General features: G+C 37.7%; 1 protein-coding gene across 8 annotated transcripts in view; it reads right to left on the bottom strand.

Moving 5' to 3' along the window:
• Nucleotides 1-3,733: 3,733 nt before the first annotated feature.
• KLC1 (kinesin light chain 1) overlaps nt 3,734-19,340 on the bottom strand; it is a gene marked incomplete at both ends in the record, with an annotated part of 57,575 nt that continues 41,968 nt past the window's right edge. For 2 of the 8 annotated variants that reach the window (XM_079536988.1, XM_079536981.1), the window contains 7 exons: nt 3,734-3,799; nt 5,138-5,204; nt 9,807-9,937; nt 14,913-15,074; nt 17,289-17,397; nt 18,826-18,893; nt 18,983-19,032. In XM_079536988.1, coding sequence (XP_079393114.1) covers nt 3,734-3,799; nt 5,138-5,204; nt 9,807-9,937; nt 14,913-15,074; nt 17,289-17,397; nt 18,826-18,893; nt 18,983-19,032 — 653 coding nt within the window. Of the gene's footprint in view, nt 3,800-5,137; nt 5,205-9,802; nt 9,938-14,912; nt 15,092-17,239; nt 17,398-18,825; nt 18,894-18,982; nt 19,033-19,340 lie in introns of those variants that run through there. The other 6 variants (XM_079536985.1, XM_079536986.1, XM_079536982.1 and 3 more) reach the window with 5 other exon arrangements.

The following is a 19,340-nucleotide window of genomic DNA, read 5'->3' as shown; positions in this document are numbered from 1 at the left end:
AATGACAAATCAACATTAACAAATATTTTTTCTTCACTACTGACCTGGACTAATCAGTGTACTGAGACTATCAGAATGGTTTGAAAAACATCACATGTAAATGTTCAAAATTACCTCCAAACCACATAGGAAAACCCCAACACTGATACAAACACTTCTATGTCTGCGACAATGTAAAGTTGCTATAAGGAAGCAAAACATCACAGCATCACATCTTTTAACGTTTGTTCTCTCAGTAGAGGCTGACAACCCAAACTGCCCTGCTCTTAGCAGCTGTCAGACAATACATCACTAACACTGGAGCTCCTCTCACAGTAAACACGCTTTTGATGAAGCACTGCACATCTTTTACTACATACTTGTAACAGAACCACACTTTTCAGAATTAGTGGATAAATATTTCTCAAGCTTAAAACCAATTCTAATTTACTACAGTTCTGGAAAGTTTGGGAACTTTTGTTTTAAGAAAGGATACAAACTCAGATGCATCCCATTGCTTTTCCATTGCTTAACCGCTGTGCTCCGTCCTTGCAGCACTACAAGCACAGCCATCAGAGCAGCCCAGTTACTCCTCTGATCGTGCAATGGTTGCATTTTACACTAAGAACTAACAAACTCAAGAATAAAGGTTGCCAGTGTTGCTGAAGACTTCTGCACAACCAGAGAAAGGCAACAGGCAGCTTTCTGTCCATCGTTTGCGTACGACTGTTCTACATGCAGCTCACCAGCCTCAGTGAGCCGCTGCAAACAGGAGAGGCACGGGCATAACCTCAACTCCTTGTAACCTTAACAATAAGGTTCAGCTTTATGATTCTGAGCAAGGAAACACGTGCCAGATTAAAACCAGCAGCACTACCAAGGCTGCAGTTCTCCTGCCAAGGTGCCTGTCCATTCCAAAGGCCTTCTTCAGCTTTCGGCTTCAGACCTGTTGATTTAAAATTTGGTACTGAAGATGTCCAAGAAAATTAAACAGTTGGGTTTTTCAGTCTTGTACTTTAGCAGACTGCTAGCTACAACCAGAACAGGGAATTCATAAAGAAAATCCTATGTAAAAGCAAACTAAAAAGCCCACCTGAAGCTGCAGTGTGTGCGAGCCAGGCCGTGGCAGTAGCCGATTCCTGATGGGAGCACAAGGACTTCAAGCTGAATCTAAGTTTGTTTCTGCATGGTAAAAGTTTCTCTTGCACTTCAAATAGCACACTGGATCATAGCTGTAAGACCTTTTCTAAGTGCTTGGCCATCATCCTTTCGGATTTAGGAAATGTGAGTTTCTTTTCTAGAAAACTATTTAAACGTAAGAATTGTTGAGTACGCGGCAGCTCAAACAATTCAGACTTATCTTCCAACACACTTCAAAACGTAAGAGTTTCAAACATGTAAAAGCACAGTACTGGGAAAACTAGCAACAGTAAGAGCTATGTGCAACCCTCAGTGAGAAAGCTCTCACACTGTGGTCATTTTGGGAGCTTCATGTACATTTGATCACTAACACGGTTCTGTGTTTTCATTTGAACTTTTGAGTCTGTGAAGAATTTTCTTTCAATGTTGAAGACAAAACTGTTTGAAAATATCCCATTTCTTTCAAATAGCTCCTTATTGCCAAACTCAGTTCTGTATCCAAATAGCTTTTTCTTTTTTTTTTTTAAATTATTTTTAAGTAAGTTAGGCTTCTAGAAACGCCTCAGAGTGAAGCACTGTTGGAAGGCCCACTGAGCCACTCCTCTGGCAGTAGCACAGTACTGCTGTGGAACAGAGGGGCTCTCCGGGGTGTTTGCAGTCAGAGCTTTACCACAGGAGCTGCCCACGGGCCGGCAGCACTGCAGTGGAGCTGGCACAGAGCACGGCTACCTCAGCTGAGGGCTCTGTGCACAGCGCTCAGCCTGTCTCTCTGCAGAGACCTAAACGTACTGGTGGGTGCACAGAGCACATTCTGCTTTAGGGAAAAATAAGTATATATTAGATATATATATATATTTTAATATAAAATGCTCTTTAATAAAAGATTAAAACTCAAGAGTCTACATTATATGAGTATATATTGTTAAGATAACCGAGCAACAACTTGTTCTTGCTCAAGTTCATTAATGAATTGCACTACTCTGTGCTAACTTCTACATATTAGCAGCATCGTATCTCACCATCTCTAAACTGTCCTTGCAGCAGGTGCACCACGTGCAGCTTTCTTTAGAGAGATGCTGACACGGTACCTCCTGGTAAACATAGGAGAGTGCATTACATACGCAGCAGTACACATCAGTTACTGTAACACAGCTCAGAACCAGATGCCAAAGCAGAGGAATACTTCTAACAAGTCCTAACTCTAAAGACTCTGCACTAAAACTTGTCTCTCAGCTCCTTCAGTCAGTGCTGATCCTGAATGGGTATTCCAGCTTTCCCTAAGTTTGTTCCGCATTTTCTAACTCATGACTATAACTATGAATACATTTTTACTTTTCTTTAAAAAAAAAAAAACAAAAAAACAAAAAACAAAAACTTTTCAACCAACTTCACACAAATAAATTTTTTTTTTTTTTTTTACAAAATATGAACAAAATCACAAGCTTTACAGAAAAGCAAAAGAAAACACTGGTGTCTATGGAATACTTAACACTTACATACTTGGTTCCAGCAGCAGTCCTTTGTACAAACAGCATACATGTGACTGTAAGTAGATGTAACACGGCTGCGTGGCCAAACAAGCTGCTCGCCACCGACGGCCATCCCGTGCTTCCCCTGGGCCCTCGAGGTTGGAGCGGTCCTTTACTCAGCAGCTGCTCCCAGCGCAGCAGCCTGGCCTGCAGCTGCACACTTCTGCTGGCATCAGCTATTGTGAAGAAAGGCAGCATCTGGGATCAGCACAGGGAAAAGCCGGAGCACTCGGAGCACGCGGAGAATAGGGACCGAATTCCAATGGACAAGAGAGAAAGTCAACCTGAGGCGTTTCCCCAGGAGCAACAGCAGCTGCCCTGGGACAGACGCAGTCCAGAACTTCAGTTATCCTTCCACCACACGAGACAAAGGCCAAAATATTTTCCATCTGTCCTCATCAGCTTGAGCTGTCCCATCTCCATCCATTATTGTGCCCTAAGACTTTTATCAGTGGGTATCTAAGTTACGGCCAAAGGAATTCCTATTCATGCTATATGCAACGTAACCCCAGCCATCTCTTACAAAACATGTTAGCTCAATCTAGTGGTTAAGTAATCCATGCTTTAAGTGCTGTTTTGCTAGCTAAGGTCTTTAACATTAAAATAATCAGCGGAGCGATGGACAGCCCCACCAATACAGTATGTTCAGTTCAAACGGATACAGTAATGCACACAACTAATCCTTTTCTCCAGCACTTCATGTATTTACTGCTACACATTTCACTTTGCCCTCATTTTCAAACATCTTTGCCTTTTGGTATGCTTTAAATATGTTTGTGTTTTTACAGTTGTTTGGCTGCTGTTTTACTCAGACCTCCTAAAGAAATTGATGTAAGTAACATGAATGGGAGCGGTGCAATGAGCAATATATACCTACATAGTTTTCTTTCAGAAGAAAATACCCACCTACGCCACGTTTTAAATTATCCCTATTTAGAGAAGTAATAACAGCAGTCCGTTGCAAAACTGAAAGAAAAATCTACGAACTATGTGTTCCTATACATAATGATGAGGAACCAAAGCTTTGAAGATCTCAGTGCTCCTTTATTCACAAAGGAATATTAGCTAGCTTCTCTCCAAGAATCTCAATGCGCCAAATCAGTTTGACTGACACTCAGAGCTCTCGAGTCTGTCAGACAATTATTTCGTTCCTGTGTGAAGGGGGGAAAAACACACAAAAAATAAATTATGTAGGTGTCCAGATAGTTGAAGCAAATAAAATCACTAACAAGAAAAAAACATAAGGAACTAGAGAGAACTGACCTTGTAACGTTGTGTTGAGGGACTTCCATACTCTAATGAGAATCTTTTTCCCCAGCTTTCAACTACTGCTACTGCACAGATCTACTGAGATCAGCACACCCTCTGAGATCCTAACCCAGGTCCTACCCAAAGCAGGAATACCCATCTGTGGGAAGCACCACAAGTGTCTGCAGTGGATGAACTAGAAAAGCTCACAGGAAGTCAGTAGCTCATTTGTATCTTGCAGTATGTAGACAAATAATTCTTTTAGAAGTAGCATCAGTTAAATACTGAGAATTCAGCTTAGTGGCACTCAGGACACGACAGTTGGAAACCTTAGCACTGTTGCTATGAGATTCATGCTTTATCCTGATGGATTTCCCTGGCTAAAGTTCACACTGTGCAGAGACTCGCACACATTTCACACTACAGAAACCTCTGCAGTACTTTCATTGGAGGTAACAACAAAATCTGTATGCCACTCCATAGCAAAATGAGAGTCACAGTTTGGGCTTTCTTGCTACTTTCAGATAAATAGCGAGGAAGATCCTCATCTGCAGTTCCATTAGTACAGAAGCAATTCCACTTCCCTAAAATTAGTTACAGTTACGGCGTTAGTAAAATGCACAACACTGTTTAGGACGTGGGACACTGCTAGCTTAGTTGACAATATAGGAAACAATGGCTTATTAAGGGAAAAACAGAAAATGGGAAGCAGCAATCGGGCACACCATATGGAGTTAAGCTTTTGTTTTAGCAAAGCATAACACAGATTGGACAAACTTCTAGAGACTGCTCCTCTCCACCCTCAGAAATAACTGAGGTCACGTTTAAGGACATCTACAAATGCACGGAGGTTAGGACAGTGGGGCCCTTTCAATAAAGATGCTGAAGAAAAAACACTTAGAACCTAAGCTTTACAAGTTCTTGGGTTGTTTTTTCTTTTTTAAGTGTTTAAAGTACATAATATTGCAGAATTTTCATATCCATTGTAATAGCTAGACAAACCCAGAGACTGCTTGATATCATGAAAACCAATGCTTTCTACTCAAGGCTTGAGCACTTCCTTAAATATAGTTCACAAGATGTGTTACTGAATCATGCATTAAGCATGTGCTTTCGATGTCTTACTCAAGTAGGATCTTGCCAATCACCAGGAGTTTGTTGTTCCATTATTTACGTAATCTTTTTATCCCAAACCCTACTAATATCATCTATTTTGATAAGAATATTGTAGGGCTTCTTACTTGAAAGTGATCTTCAGCAGCCTTGCCACCCATGTTAAGAACATTCAGAGAACTGGCACGCTTCATGCTGCAACCAGGACAGTGAACATGCAAGGATAAACCCATCAGAACAGCTGAACACTAACAGCACTAAAAACACAAGTATAACAACGACCAATGCACAGTTAAGGGAGTTTTACCAAAGCCCCCAAAGTGATCTGAGGAATACCCTTTAAGATAATTATACGATTAATATATTATATTCAGTTCTAAATTACATATGAAATCAATTACAAGCCCCTCAGAGCTTAAACACTTTAGGCAGCGGATGTAATGGCAATTCAAAATGAAATCTCAATTTCTTAAAGCACATCAAATTAATACACTCACTTAGCACTAATTTTTAATTACCTAATCCTCATTTTCATATTTACACAGCTTATTATAAAAGCAAAACATTCTGATAGTTCAGGAGAAAATGGTGAAATTCATAGATTGTCACATAGGCAGCATTTAACTTGGAAAGCTAAACCAAACATGCATTGAGTACTTTCTGCCTTGTCGATATCGATGTTCAGAACCTATTATTTCAAAATATGTTTTAAAATATTCTATTTTGTGCATTTCAAAGTGAAGGGAAATGAGATGCAGCTGCTGCTTCCTCGGCTCATGCTTTAACAATGCTTTGAGCAGCAGTAGCAGCCCTACAATGCTGTACTGAAAGCAACAGGTGAGGAAAAAACAACAAATGGAATCACCTACACACAAGCTACGTGCAGTCAAAATATCACTGCACTGACAGCAGTGTCTACTACCATTTGAGCTGACAACTCATCATTTGCCCAGGGAGGTTGTGGATGCCCCATCCCTGGAGGTGTTCAAGGCCAGGCTGGATGGGGTTTTGAGCAACCTGGTCTAGTGCCTATAGCAGGGAGTTGGAACTAGATGATTGTAAAGGTCCTTTCCAACCCAAACGTAGATTGTATCCATATTTCTCAACATGTACAGCATTTAACAAAAGTATTTTAGAGCGCGTGTAACAAAATTCCAGGTTAGTCTCAAGCTTCAAGTGATGTCCTCTATCCCAAAGAGGATGTGCGCTACTCCGAATGTCCCAGGTTTGCCTTGATTTCTTTACTTACATCTTTACTATGGGCCTGGCAAAGCTTCCCAGGCCTTCCAATCACGTGGAGAGGTTTATCCATACACTTCACATCAGACTTAACCAGATTGTCCTTCTACTGAAGACTACCAGCAGTCAAAGTGAAGTGAAGTACGTGGTTTAAATGCTTTCATAAAGCAAAGGCTAAGCAGAATCATGAATCAAAACACTGACGAACACAGGCAACAGATGCTGCACAACACAGACCTACTGGGTTTTTTCCTAGCATTTCAAAAGCTAGAGCACACACAGTTTAAAATATTCGACATGAGTGTTAGCAACAACAAAGCAAAGACTCATGCATGGTGGACGCCTTTCCTTCCCTCAAGGAAACATGTACAACAGAGTTATCAATGGAAGTCAAAGCCAGTTAATCAATAAAACGCAAACATCACATAAAGTCCTCATGAAAAAGAGGGCAAAGGTTTATGGAAAGCTCGCCAGGGAAAGAAACAGTTCCACTGGTACAATTTTTAGGCCCTTGCTGAAGAATATATCAATAAAAACAAAAAGCCCACTTTGTTTTTAATCTCTCATGAGATACTTTGGTTTTGTTTTTAGAAATCAAGCACTTTACAAAGAATTAACCTTTAATTAAGAAATACATTAGAACTTCAGTTGGCAAATGCTTTCTCTCCATGTTAGAAATGTGATTGTCTGATTAGCAAGGACGCAGTTATCCTTCTGCTGAACATTTAACAGCAGCAAAAGCTTTTCTTTTAACTTACAAAATCTTCACTGTTTTGCTCTATGACCTAAATCTTGTAAGTGGGGGGAAAAAAATAAATCAAACCTAACACCACAAAAACAAGGTTAAATTACTGCAGAATTGAATTCTGAAATATGATAAAAACTGCTACTGTGCTTCTGATGCTGTACCTTTCAATGAACAGTCCTTAAGAAATTTGTTCTTTGTTTTCTCTCTTGAAATAAAGCAGAAGGCTTTTTGATAGTAATTTCTCTGGTACATTTTCCACTTTATTTTCTTTCTGTATCAAGCAGCAAGATGAAAAGTCTTTCTTCTGCAGCGTGATACTCACGTATTACTCTGTGAGCATTTCTCTTTCAGAATCAGACTAGCTGTACCAATTACTGTTTACAGAAGCACAGTACAAGCAGCAGGTGTAAATAAACTTCAGACTGAAGTTGAGGGACATGGTTTAGTGGGAAGTATCAGTGATAGGCGGATGGTTGGACTGGATGACCTTGGAGGTCTCTTCCAACCTCAGAGACCGTATGATTCTAATCTTCAGAGACACTAGTAGCAAATGCAGGGGTAATGCTGATAAGGAGGGAGGTACCTACATCTTTTACCTAGAGTGGTTGACTTGGCAAAATTGACTTCTATGTATGCAATGTCAGTACTGAAAAATTTAACGTATAATGAGAAGTCGAAATGGTTGGCATTACAAAAACTTAATACCCCTTTAACTGAACTCTGAAAAAGTGTATTTAACTCAACTTCAAGGTTTTTCAGAGAACAAAATTCAAATATCTTCTTACATTATCAAGATGTACATCTACACTTAATGACCTACAATGTTGGTGTTTAATGCCAGGCACCTCAGCTAATTTTAACAATATATGCAAGTACAAATTAAGATTTAAAAGGTTCTGTATCTTACATGGACACAAATTCTAATATTTGTCAACACACTCAACATGCATACCTACATAAAAGTCTGCCCATGCAACACGTTGATTACAAGTTTTGAGAACACACTGTTCTTTGACATCTCAAAGCAAGAATATTTTGTCAGAAACAAAAAGTAAGGAATGTATCACCATCTTTCCAAATTCATTTCCTATCATTATCTCTATCTAAGGTGATAGAGAACCTAAAGTATAAAATTAGCATTAAAGTGGGTAGATCACTGGTCAAATATGTTACAGAAGTGCAGACAATAAAAAAGAACATTTTTTTCAGGATGCTGCAAAACCAAATGTCTTCAGCTATGCTCAACTCTAATTTTCTATACCAATCAAGAGGTAGTCACTTCAATTGCCAACAGTTAGCTCTCTAATACAACAAAGAAAGAATAAAACTTTATCTTTAAGAAACAACAAAGAAAAAGAAAAATGGGAAATTATGTCTGAATTTATATTCATACTGATAGAGGATATGCCTGCACTATGATGTTTGAACTTCAGGTCAAAATAAGAAATGCCAAGCAAGGTATAGAAATGCTAATACTTAGATCAAGGAAATTCCTTTTATTCTTTTTCATCTTGCTTCTCCACATTGCCCCTAACTCATTTCACATTTGTATACTTCTCCCTCCTAATTATGTGTTTTTCACAGTTTATTCCCAACCAATCATCACAGAGCCAGTTCTCAATTATGCATCAGGAAATACAAAGGGAGTTTGGGCCTCGGAATTTGATTCAGTGCCTTCAAAGTACGTCTGTGACAGCTCAGAGTAAAATGTCAACTACAAATTTGGGAAATCAGATCAGGCTGAAGTTCAAGCAGGTCTGCCAGGAAGAGAATTAAACAGGCTGATGAATAATCAGTCTGTTTGTGTGCATATGTGTACACAGCAGCTGTACGCAATGTTTTAAAGCCACATAAAAGCAGTAAGGCAGAACTTCATTGAAGGCACTAACAAAACACGCTGAGAATCTGCCTGCAGATCACTGTCTCGGACAAATCATCACCTGCTTTATTTCTCACAGATGCAGTCACTCTACCAGAAGTGAATCCAAGCTCTCTAATTTAACTGGTTTAGAAAGTTAAAATTCACTTTGTCAAAGAATTTTCTATCAATTTTTCTATTCTAATTCATTAGAATTATCTATTCAAGAAGTTTCAGTTTTCCAGAGCTAGGGAAAGCTGAAAGCATTTATTTATTAAGAGAACAGGAGTGCTACATTTTTAACATTTCAACATATCTGCAGCAGCCAGAAAATCATGAATACTTGTTACGTGTTTACTAGAAACATACGCAAATCCAAATCCTTGTGACAAAGAACATTTTAAAAGTCTTAATGCCACTGACTTCACTTTGGTTAAAATGCTCATGGGATGCACCAATAGGTTCAAGTTTTTCCAACATTCTCTTCTGCTCTCTGAGATGTGTATTCCCAAAAATACAAACTGAGAAGGGCTCAAGTCAGTAATTCACTTATGCACAGAGCAATGTATAAATATATTAAGGTGCAGGAATGATTGCTTATTGTATTCTAGCTTTACCATCCTTTATTAACTTTATCACTGTGTGAAAAGGAGAACTTAGTGGCTTGCCAATAATTGTAAGAGGCTTTTTTGTTCAAGTGGTTAAAGCATCAAAAAGGAAAAAGACAGTTAAGAACTGAGTTACCTCTCAAAAGCAAATATAATTCCTCAGATGTAAAAGAACTTCAATTATATGCCTAAGAAAAGATTTTCTATTTCATCTTTCTTTATGATATTCTACGTGACATGCAGTTAGCTAAGCAGAGAAGAAAATACTGACCTAGGTACTGCACTAGGCTACAGCAGGGGCACAGAACAAGGGCACACCAGCACAGCTAAGAAGAGATAATTACCCTGGATTCTTGGGTTCACTGTCTCGTGAACTTCCTCCCTTCAGCTTTCTAACCAGCTTCTCGCTGCTGCGTCTAATGGAAGCTCGAAGTTTGCTAAAGGAACCACTGCGTTTTAAAGATCCAGTGCCATCCTGAAAGAAATTGAACAGATGTGAAACTGCAAGAGTCCGTAGCCCTCCCCAAACCTGGTTCCAAAATGTTTACTGTTATGAATACTGACGTGGTAAAATTACCCAAGTACAGAATACTACAGAGCTACAACTTTACCAATCCAAATTGGTTTCTCCCATCAAATCGTATCAAAGATTCCTGAAATGTGAAGACATGCTCAAGTGATGATTCATAACAATTAGAAGAAAGCCACCACAATATGTCAAACCTTTCACCGTCACCATGGTACCATCTCGTATCAGCACATTGTGTTCAACGGATACAAGCCCCAAGCAAAAGCATTCCAGTCTAGGAAAAAACTGTTTTATTTTTTTTTTTCTAAACACCTCCATTAGTTGCAAACATGTTCAATTAATCCTAACATCACTGATCAGAGACATTGATGGCTAAATTCATGTGCATCATTTTAACTCTCACCAAGGCAAATGTAAGACACGTCAAAAATGTGTTTTCTATACCTTGCATTCATGTTTTACACTGCTGTGCTCATCCAAAGCTTTCAGACGAGCATAATTTTATTTTTTAATATTTTACTCTTAAAAAAAAAAAACAAAACAGTTTAGTGAGATTAGAAGTGACCACTGCCTACTTCAGAAATACCCTATGTGGTTATGAGGAAGAGTTGTGGAAGAAAGCAAAGTGCTATTAAGCAGACAAAGACAGACACCTGAGTTGGAGTGAGTTTATTAGAAGTTAGAAAGACAAATACACAAATCACTGAACACCAAGATTAGTAGAGAAAAGCATATTTGCCAAAATTTCACACGAAGACTAAACAGCAATGCTACTTTAGAATAATCATAAGTGAAGACATCCAAAGTTCCATATTGATGTTAACCATGTAATAGGTCTCTAAATACATTTTAAAGCACTTGGAGAACATGCCTTACTTTTAAGGGTTTGGGTTTGTTTGTTTGTTTTTCCTCCTGTAAAGATCACCATCATGCCATTTTAATAATATCTTGTGTGATACTTTTAACTACCTTTTTTCCCATAGTGAACAGCTACTTATAAAGTTCATTGTTAATTCTTTACTAATGTATTACACAGCAAATGGTTGTAATAACATTTTGTATGACTAGATACATATTTGGCAAAGCTACACGTGTACAGAAACAGAAACCAAAAAGACACCAGCACTGAAGGAATGGCCAGTTTACAGGGAAGTGTAGCTGACAAGAATCTTAGGGGGTTTGCTAAAACACAGCAGTCAGTACTGAAGAGAGAAGTTAAAGCTTGAAGATGGTGCACGCCCTTCATGCAGGAGACAGTATAAGAATCACACAAGGCATCTAGGCCTGTCAGAAACGGAGAGAGAAAAACTGAATGAAACTGTTGGGAAAAATTCAACAGTTTTCAATTTTGCACAGTTATGCTTGCAGTATTTCTAGGTCACACTCAAAACACTTTTTTTTTTTAGAGTAAGTTCTGAGTTGCACTGCAGTACAGAGTGCAGGCCCTTGCAATTAACAGAACGTAGATGTGCATTTACACTTCGGCCTATATCACTGATATGCAACATGTAAATGAGCATGAATGACTCCATGCTTTAAAATAGAATTGGTACAAAGCACAAACCATCTTTAAGAAGGGACAGCTTTAAACATTACGCTTTGTAAACAAATAAAGGATCTTTTTAGCTGATAAACACAAAAAAAAAAGGGGGAAATAAAACCAGAAAGTGACAGAGCAAGGTGCATTCATTTCAGCTTTAACTTCTGCCAGGAATTTTCCTCAAACAGAACTGAAAGAAGAAAGGTTTTTCCCCGACCTCCAGACAAAACTCTGTTTACTTTTTAAGAAATTAGAATCTACCTGAGCTGTCAATTCAGTCTCGCAGATGGAAACTGGAACACAGTAATTACAGTGACCCTTGGAAATGGCAAGATACCTCACTACAAAGTGATCAGAAGATCCCAATTTAACCAAAGAGTATGTGTGGTTCATAGTAAATTGCATTTCTTTTTCAGTGAAGTATTGGATCAATGGAAGAGGTAATTATTCTTATGTCCCTCAATTAGTGATTTTGTAGTAGCAGTAATGAACCAGATAACAAAGGCAAGACACGTTTGGTTGCTACAGGGCCTAACTTTTATTATTCTAACTCATGCATTTAGAAGAAGCAAGCTTTTGGGTTCAAAAATCTTCAAATCTGAAATAAAAACATCAAGCTCTGAAGTTAAACATTTTCCATAGGACTAACAAAACACCTTCAAATCAGGAGTTTAGGCTAAAAAATTCCTAAATCTAGCGTAAGCAAAACCAACAAAAATCCACAGAGATATCAATTTCTGTGGCAAAAATTTTATTGCCAATTTTTGCTACCATTGCTTTCAGCTAATACCTGGTAGCAAAATTTACTGCTTTTATTTCACACCTTGAAGCAGACTTGCATTCTCAAAAGCCTGTCTTTGAAGCTTATAGGTTAGATTAATAAAAGATATTTCCTCTCCCTGAAAACACGACTTTAATCTCTTTCATACCATGAAGACTTTAAGCTGTCCTCCAACTGGCTGCCAAATCAGTTGACAAACACTGCAGCCACGTGTACTCACTTGCATTTTCTTAAAAGTCATGCAAGAGGGCATGATGTTATTTTCTTCTTAAGAAAGCGACAGGGACAAAAGAAGATGCAAATATACTCAGCGGTAAGAACTGCGAGGTAGAAAAGCAGATCTAAAATGATCCTAAGGGGAACTCTCCAGAATTCTACTTTCTAATTTAAGACAAAGTAATTAACTGAATTTTTAAGTATCTTCTGTTCACTTGGACTTCGTAAGTAACATATAAACATGCTCTGCACAACCTTACTTGGCACGTTTGCTTTAGCTATTCATAGCAGATTTATATAAACAGACATTCCAGTTCCTTCTGTATGAATTTGGTACATTACAGCAAAGCATACAGTGCTTACTAGGAATTACATTACACTGGAACTCACTTAAATACAATATGCTCTTCCAACAGAAAACTTTTATTGAAGTTCGATGCTCTACAGACTCCATCTATTCTTTCTGACAGCCAAGAGCATGAGTCAGCTTGAGCACCTCAGAAGAATTTAAATGGAAAAGACAGGCCTTATTTTAAGCTCTCATCTGCATGATAAAAATATTATAAAATTATACCTTGTGAAACAGAATATTTTGTCTGGAGGAGACACACGAGGGTAAATAAAACTACACCATATATGTACAGGGAAGAACAGCACTGAGGTAGAAACGCTAGCAGGGTAGAGGGAGAGAGAGTTGCCCACTTTATGTAAAACATGTAATATAAGATTTCTTAAGAGAAAAAAAACTGTAAAAAAATGAAGATCACAATAAAGCAATGCCACTTCAACATGCTAAAAAATGAGAAGTTTGCCTTGAGAGGTCAAAATTTAATTTTTCAGATACAAGATTTTGTCACTGAGTTTCATTCAAATATTGACCTAGAAATACTGTCTGCTGCTTTACCAGAAGGTGCATTCGATCCAAAACCTGCATGCTTGTTTAATTAATGTCAATAACAGAAAAAAGTTTCATCCATTTAGATCTTATAGTCATGCAAAGTACAGCAGAAATTAAGGGAGGAGTACAGTACACAGTTCTAGCAATGAATGGGCAAAATTAGAGTTAAAAGAAAAAAAAAAGAGTTATCCAACCTTACTTTGAGTTTATTAATGATGCAGTATTATTCACAAAAGATGCTGATTGACTGTCTTGGCACTGAGAACACCAATGCCAAGAAAACAAGAATGAGATAGAAATCAGAAGACAGAAAGTATGTTCTCCTTAGAAACTAAACCAGAATGTTTCATCAAGGTTTCTTTGGAACTGTTAGGTTTTCAACGTGTGGCTTTAAACAAAGATTGCTACTGTAAGAGAAATGAAACCTCATAAGACTCAGTATTGCAAAGTAGGCTACTTCCCCTCTCACAAAGCAAAAGCACACAAGCACATCACCTTTATAAATCAGCAGAGTATTTTCAGCAGAGCTAAAGTAGGGAGTTATCACTGCAATAGATAACTATTTAATAGATATCCTATTGCTAACAGTGGGATAAAGCACAGGAGTCAGGTGACAGAAACAAACAAGTTCATAAATCAGATCTATTAACTGGAAGGTTGCACTGGCTTAGAAGAAAACAACAGAATGGTAAAAATATGCACATAAGAATGTATCATACACACAGTTTTACTTTGTGACACTGTGTGTTGCACAGTGAGGCCAATACATGTGAAACAAATAAGAACAAGCTCCGACTCCAATCAAATTTTAGTATTGGAATGCAATATTAATATTTTGGTTAAGAAATGTGAAATTAATGTCAGGCTTTTGTGATGGCACTGTATATTAAGGCAGATTGTGCAACAGCTTGTACAGTTAGGCTATTTCTTCTAACAAGTTGTGTAAAGTGGAGATTGGTATTATTTTAATATTAGGCTAATCAATTTACTTTAAGGCCTCTAATACTTAATACATCTCCATAGCAAATGTTTTCTGATTCCAACAAATGCAGTACTTTCAAATAAACATATAAAATAGAGGAAAACACAACATAAACAAGACAAAAATAAAAGCAAAAGTTAATTGCCAGAAAGTTCTACCAGTGAAAAGAAACCACTGAAAAGTAATTAAAAACCAGACCATAACCAGGACACTCAATCAGCATTAAAACATCTCAGTGTTAAATACAACTGCTTGGGATTCTTGAAGAAATTTCAGCATTCAAGACCACAATGGAACGGATACTTTACAATTTCAAAACATTTTTTACGTTATCTTATGAAAAACGAGGTGTTATTTATTTCTTAGTCAATTCTGGATAATTACCAAAATAAAGTCAATTAACCATGAACCAATGACAACTCAATTGGCTGGTGAACGGATAGCTGTATTTGTTATGGCGGTCATTTACCTAGGCTATTTTCTTCAACTGTGTACTGTACTTACCCCATTCCATTCTACGCTCATACTCACTTCCTCGCCTCCATCAGGACCACTCTCGTACTTTACCACATCAACATTGAGACTTTCTCTGCTTCGCCTTTTTTCTGTGCTCTCAGGGTCATTGAGCACTTCAGCAACTCTCTGTTTATGAACGTTGTCAAGACCCTGACAATTAGATAAAACAGAATAAGTTTTAATGATATAGTGTAGCCACCTACAACTTGCACAATAATTGCAGAAACAAATTCATCACCTTTTTGCTTTCAAAGGACAATCAAGATTAACTGTACCTTACTGCAGCCATCAAACCAGCACAGAGTGGACAGCTACACTACTGGGCTGGGCATTCAGCAACTTGGCATTCTTCTCCTCCTTGCCATCATTTGTCAAAGCCTCCTGGTGTTAATGTCACTTACCTGAAACCTTTTGGCCACCAGATTAATATTTAAGAATTTAGAGATCATCAACAATCAATACATTTCTCAGTTTTCCTCCTACCAAATGTTGTAGCATTCATCTTCCTCTGGAAAGAACATCGCAGGGGTCTGAACAGCTAATCCCTATAACACTGTTTTATTTGTAACACTGCCATGTTACACTTCACATAAGAAATATTCTACACCTCTTACTTTGCAGCATTAGCAACAAAAGAAGAAGGGCATCTTCTAGGGCATGAAGTCCAGCACAGTGTGAGAACACTGAAACCATACAGAAATCCCATCCATTCTATTTTTTACACTGTTACTGCAACACGCATGAGGGAGAACAAAACCATGAAGAACTGATGCATTTCCACACATGGGAGAAAAAGTATCTCTTTGGTTTTAGCTCAGAAGGAGAAACGCATTAACCCTGTCTGTCCTTTAACAGACCTAAAATAAAAAAGCAGTGTTAAATGCTAATAGGATGATAGCTGTGTTTCCTACTTGTCCAAATCTGGTGCTGCATATAATGACATATTTTAGAGTATAACACTGTAGACAGTACATTACACACCAGTGAAAACCTGAAAAAGCTTAGAAAAGAAATAGCAGCAGGCTCACATGGAAAATTAAGACCAGGAACAGTTTTTCCAAAGGTTTGGACAAGCCAGAAGTGGGCTGATTTAACACAGACACTAAAAGAGGAGAATTTTTCTCTCAGAGAAGTCTATCCTTAATTCCCAAATAATCAATTCTAGGTCTCACCGCAAAAAAAAGAAATAAATTGAAGCTTAAAAAATAACTACAAAAACAACTATATACAAGCAAATTTCCAGTCTTACTACTGTTATATTATTCTAAATTGCCTTTGCATTCATTAACATTAAAACATCACACAGCATGACAACAGTAACAATGAATTTGCTTTGATTGGTAATAAGATACAACGCACATTTATTTTCAAAACATTTCAACGACAAACACACCAAAAATGAACCATGAAATATATATAGCAAACTTTATTTTACTAAGGATAATTCTCTATTATTTCCCTTCACCTTCGAATTTCCTCTGAAGAACTTTTCTCCCACGTTTGTTCATACATTCCTCTTATCAGTTTCATTGCACTTATCAGGCAAGCACTTGCTAATCTTCCATCAGCTAGTTTTGTTGAAGAGCAAACCTATCTCACCTTGTATCAAAGATCTATTGCTAAACTCACTGGAAGAGCATGAGTTTTATTTCACTTCTCCAGAATTCAGCTTGTGCAATACACCAAACACTGAAGAATATTATTCAAAATGCAACCACAAATGTGTATAAGCAATTGAATAAAAGATAAATAATCAAGTAAGGTGTAGTACATTATCTAAGTTAATTTACTTGAACTAAGAATTTGACTTAGAATTTTAGATGGCAGCATAAAAAAAAACACTTCTGAAAAATACAAGTCTTATTTACTATTCCACAAAAACAAAATTAAAATGGAACTATACAAGTTACTTTTTTATTCATTAACATTTTCTTATATTTGGTTTTCCATTTTAACACTGACCAACAAGCCTTCTTTGCTTGTCCAGTCTTACGTACTTCTGTAACAGACATTGTGCAACATCCCTCAGAAAGAAAGGAAAAACAAACAAACAAAACACACTCTCCCAAAAGATTGTGGGAAAAAACATTAGTTTAAAAACAGATTAGAGAGCAGAGAGCATTGAAAGAAATGCAGCAGCATCCCTCAATCTCTATATTCATCCCATCAGCTTGCAAAACTAACAGAAACAGCAACTGATAAATTTCTAACAGCATTCTCAAAGTTAGAGTCAAGCAGCTGAAATTCAAGGAGGACACCAGGCAACAGACAGCAAATAGCTAAATGTTTATATGTTCTGAATAGAGAATAGGCACCAAAGTTGAAAATCTGCATGGCCATAATGCAGAGGTAACATATACTTGCCTGTTTACGAGATCTCATTGCTGCCTCTTCTAATGTTTCAGCAGCTTCAAATTTGCCTTGTCGTCTGTAAAGTGCCCCAAGGTTCTTCAATGTAGTTGTTACTGTTGGACTAATAAAAAAATACATATATACACATTATATACACTTCTCTCAGAGAGTGGTGAGGCACTGGAATGGCTGCCCAGGGAGGTGGTGGAGTCGCTGTCCCTGGCAGTGTTCAAGAGGCATCTGGATGAGGAGCTACAAGATATGGTCTAGTGCTTGTGGTTAGGAATGGTAGTGGGAGGACGGTTGGACAGATGATCCTTTCCAACCTTGTGATTCTATGTTTCTATGATTAGATTCCTCTCAATTCACAAACTAATAAAAAATGAATTAATACAACATAATCTTTTTGTAATTACTAAGTCTTGAAATATACTATAACTTATTACGCATACATGAAAAAACTGTTACGCCCCCTCAAATTGCATTAACATCTCATGCTATCATTAGTCAGCACCCCCAAACCTGAATGTTAGTAACTAGCCTCTGAATCCAGCCATGAGAAAACTGGAATGTTTCTTAGATGCATCTCAAGAGGCAAAAATTTAGCTCAGTTCTAATGTGTCCAACTGTAATTCTGAAGCATCCAGATGATGCGCTTACTCATGCAAACTGACTGTCACTGTAGCACACATTAGTCACAAAACAGAACCACAGTACAGTTGGAAGGGAGATCATCTAGTCCAACTCTAAATTAACAATTCCACCAATTTTTATTTAATAACTACTTTCAGCTTCTGTGCTGAACTTGAACAATGGAAGAAAGGAAAAAAACTCCACACATTCCACTAGCAAATCTGATTCCTGAGACATTTTTGATTCAATGATGCAGTGAGAATTAGCTCAGTCATAGTATTGTTGCTTGAAGGTTTGCTCCAATAAGAGTAGAGAAAAAAATTCCTCATGCCTTAGAATGAAATTAAAACAAAGCATGCATGAAAAGCAAGTATGATGCAAGCTGAAATTCCTGTTTCTCTTCTTCCAAGATAAGATGCATGCTCTCATTCACACAGATTAACATTCTTCAGGCTTTAGAAACTCAAATTTGGGGGTTGGACTCGATGATCTCTGGAAGTCCCTTCCAACCCCTACAATTCTGTGTGATTCTGTGAAATAGCATGTAAGCGTAGCACTTTTAACTTTGCTCTCTTATGCCAGACAGAAACTCAAGGCCCAGATATTTACAGTCTTTTTCACTCCTGACCTTCTCTACAGGTTTTGCTGGGGCAGGGAGAACACGCGAGCCAACTGAAAGTATAAAAAGAAAGGTGACCTGCACTAGATCTCATCAGCCTACATTAAAAGCCTCAGGATTGCAAACTGCTGCCATCTGCACTTCTGAAAGCCAGCCTTCAGTCTGAGTATCTAATACTGTACTTCTTGTTGCTGTAAGCAAGTTGCTCATTTGTTTTCATTTCAAAACATGCTTTAGTCTGACGTTTATAGATACTGTCTATTGCCATGTGATCTGTCCAATAAAGGAAATACTCACCTATCAACTTTGCAAGCTTTGTACCAGCCACCATATTCTCCAAAAGATGTGCCATCTTTTTGCTTTCCCTAAAAAGCGAAGTAGCATTATAGAAAAATAACTCATTTGTAACTAAAATAATAAAAGCTCCAAAAAAGATTTATGACAGTGGCCTTACTTTGCACTCTTCCCTCTCTTCTGCATGCATCCAAATAGGCTTATTTTCATCTAATGAAACAGAAGAAAATATTTTATAGAAGTACAAAGCCACAAAGCATTCACTGCAATATTTTAACCCTTCTGAAATAAGGCTAAGAACCACAGAAAGAAGCACCAGATGAATGTAACGTTTTTTAATTGTTTTACAGTTCTTTTTTTCTGATCTGAACTTGGGAAGTTACTTCTAAGAAGCTCTGAAGTCGATACATACTGCCATCCATCTATCACGTACCTCGTTATGTGCTAGCAAACATGCATTTGTTTCTTTTACCATAATGATTATTTTGACATCTACTAAGTGGTGCATATGCTACTGT

Source organism: Tetrao urogallus (genome assembly GCF_951394365.1).
Source record: "Tetrao urogallus genome assembly, chromosome: 6".
Taxonomy (NCBI): Eukaryota; Metazoa; Chordata; class Aves; order Galliformes; family Phasianidae; genus Tetrao; species Tetrao urogallus.
Note: the sequence above shows the minus strand (reverse complement) of the source record. Positions and strands in the feature narration are given on the sequence as shown.